At 31.2% G+C, this 3,325-nt stretch overlaps 1 protein-coding gene across 1 annotated transcript in view; it reads right to left on the minus strand.

Moving 5' to 3' along the window:
• LOC108578507 overlaps positions 1–2,756 on the minus strand; it is an 8,000-nt gene extending 5,244 nt beyond the window's left edge. The window contains exon 1 of the mRNA XM_017941858.1: positions 2,623–2,756. Coding sequence (XP_017797347.1) covers positions 2,623–2,683 — 61 coding nt within the window. The 5' untranslated portion in view covers positions 2,684–2,756. The remainder of the gene's footprint in view (positions 1–2,622) is intronic.
• Between the last annotated feature and the right edge of the window lie 569 nt (positions 2,757–3,325).

Raw genomic sequence — 3,325 nt, forward strand, 5'->3', positions numbered from 1 at the left:
CCTGTAACTTTTTTATTCCCATCCCCTTTGGGGTTTGTAATATTTTATTTTTATTTTCTCAGAATTCTCTTATCATCAAATTTTATAATTATTCCAAGACACACTTAGGAACGGTTGTTTAGCAATTGAAAAAAAGGAAACACCAGGATATGTTGAACGACAAATGGAATATGGAAAATCGACACTTCCAAGAACATCGAACGACTAATTCATCACAAGGAAATGAAATTTGCAAATATTGTATAAACACAGAAAGATTATCAATTCCGCCAACATTGCGTAATGTAGTGTGATCAATGATGTAATTTCTTAAATATCTTAAACATCCTTCCTTTTCATCGTTTAAAATATTCTTCGACATTCATAATTAAATAAATCTGTCGATACCGTAGTTTCTTCCTCGTAAACTTGTACGACATAAGAACAAGTGAATTTTTGTATTTCTAAGTGTCACAAAGCAATTAAACGTTCCGTTTTTATGATCGTAATGTGAAAACGTAAAAACGTAAATTATCCTTTTTTCCATTCACACGTTAACAGAACAGTGTTTGCTACTTTTTCTCTTAGACTGTTTATAATTTTCTACTATGACCTTCCATTCTACTGCAATTAGGTAACAATCATATCACACTGATACTATTACATGAATGAATTACTTTTTACCAAAAGATATGAAGGATATAAAAATTCGAAACGGAAATTTCTGTCACAAAACACTGTCCCTGTTCACGAAAAAAAGAGACTTTATTTATGGAACACTCATTTCATTTACAAAAATGTTCTTAAGGATTTTCTTCTTTTTCCATGTTATTCTACGCTTCAACCTCCACTGTTCTTTTGTTCATTTCTTCTGCCAAATTTAAAAAACTGGAAATCCATAAATTACACATTGCTATAGAAATACATATCGAAATACCGTACAATGCTGAAAAGTTTCCTCGTTATCCGCAAAATAAATGAATTCATTAACATTGATCAAAACAGATGCATTGTCACTCGTTGTGTCTTTAAATTAATCGTGCAATTAGACAACACATTGACTTCCTAGTTTCGATAATCTCGATATCTTTTTTCTTCTTAAATAGAGTCACAAAAATTTCCTCCGCAGTCTGGTAATTATGATTTATTACTACTTTGCTTATAATAATAGCAAATACGCACAATTTGACTTTGCATCCATAATACAGAATCACGGTCTAGTTACTCGATGGTTGCATTTCATTATTTCTTCTCGTCAAGTACTGTAATCTTAATTTTATATTAATCTCTAAGTGCAGTGGAGAAATTGAGCGGAAATTCCACTTTTTGAATATATCTTGTTTGTGGAATTTGATTCATTTTCATTTTCATATAAATTATATAATAAAATTTCATATAAATAATTGTAAGTAACGAGTGATAACTTTAAAATATGACATTCGAATTAATTATATTTTTTGTTCAATGTTAAATGTTAAAGGATGAGTTTTGATGGCCGTCTGTCATTAGCATACGTTGAATGTCGCTCAAATTTAACCTTTAATATTGGAATTGTTACTATTTTGAAAATGACAAAGGATGATTCGTGATGGTCTGTTTTCAACAGTACACTTTGAATATTACTTAAATTTATCCTTTTCGAAACAATGGTAATTCTTTAGTAATGTTCAGATTACTTTTGTTAGAAATGAAAACGATCATAATAGCAGAGAAGCACTTAAACTATATTATACTTTGTCTTTCATAACGTGGACTAATAATTACACTAATACTAATTGTACATACCTGTATGTACACCTGTACTAAAATACTTCAGCAACAATTTGTTTTTCTTAAACGTATCATCACTTTATTATATCATAAAATTGCACCTAATAACTAATCTGTCACGTTATCCAAACAACCTATTTACACTTTTATTACTTTATGTAATAGTTCTAATAAAAAACAGGTTAATAGCAGCATCAATGCAACAACTACTGTATCACTGATACTTTATCCTATTAATCCATCATATTTTACTTTAATTCTTTCCTTAAATAATTAAATGTGTCACGGATTATTTGAGAAATTATATTAAAAAAATTTTAAATTACTTGAGAAATTAGTTGCGTTAAAATTCACTTGCGGATTTTAAAAGCCTATCATAAGCAGCTAGTACATCGTATTCTACTTTAATTCTTTCTCGAACAATTAAGTGTGTCCGTGAATATTTGAAAAATTATATTAAAATTCATTTACAGACTTCAACAGCCCAACCAAATTTTACTTTAACTCATTCCCCAAATAATTAAAGAATGTCTAGCAGAAAGGTGAAACACTAATTACTTAAAAAGTAAGTTGCATGAAAATCCTTTTACGTACTTCAGCAGTTTACTTTACATAACCAATACATAATATTCTACTTTAATTCTTTCCTCGAGTAAACATCATAAATAGAGCCTCATTGAAAGGTAAAAGACACTTTACTTGTAAGATTAATTGCACTAAAATCCATTTAGCAGGCTTCGGTAGGTTACTTTAATCATCCAATACATAATACTCTACTTTAATTTTTTGCTCAAATAATAATTATAAGCAGGGTCTCACAAAAAGGTAAAACACTCTTTACTTGAAAAATTAGTGGCATTAAAATTCACTTACGAACTTCCGCAGCCGCGTATCCAACGACTGCCGCGAAGATCAAGAGCTGTTTGAAGAACATCTTTCCCTTCTACTGATTCTGCTGAAACGATCTGCGACAACGAGAGGAATAGTCACTGGTCCTCGTGATTGTGCACGGATCAATACTGATCCTCGCTCACCTGGCAAGCTCATATATATGTGTTCGAGGATAACAGTGCGTTGCATGGAGAACAGCATCTGAATCATCTAAGTCCAGGGTCATGGTCGTTGGAGACACACGCAGAGTATTCGCGTCGTTTTTTCGTCCATCATTCGAGTATCCCCCATTCGCTTGTTTCACATGAGGAAAGTCCATTGAAAATGAAAAACACCGTTTTGTCTCGCCTATTTTCTTTATTTTACGGTTAGATCGATTCCTCGTAAGAATTGAAACGAGAATTCGAAAGGAATATTCTTTGCAATGTTTACATTTTTGAAACTTGGACTTTTTACAAATGCCTGTTTATGGACGAATGTCTAGATCGTTTTTAGATCATTTTTCTAGTAACTTCTTTTCTAATTAAATTCGAACTCGTCATTTGCCCTCTTCTCCTGTCAATTTTCAAGGTTTCTACAAAGGAAGGAATATTTTTTTGCAACGTTCACACTTTTAAAACTTGTACTTCTTAGAACGCTGCTGTTTATTGGGTCAGTATTTTAAAACAATTTTAATCAGTAATTC

This window comes from Habropoda laboriosa, unplaced genomic scaffold, assembly GCF_001263275.1.
Source record: "Habropoda laboriosa isolate 0110345459 unplaced genomic scaffold, ASM126327v1 scaffold38, whole genome shotgun sequence".
NCBI classification, from domain to species: Eukaryota; Metazoa; Arthropoda; class Insecta; order Hymenoptera; family Apidae; genus Habropoda; species Habropoda laboriosa.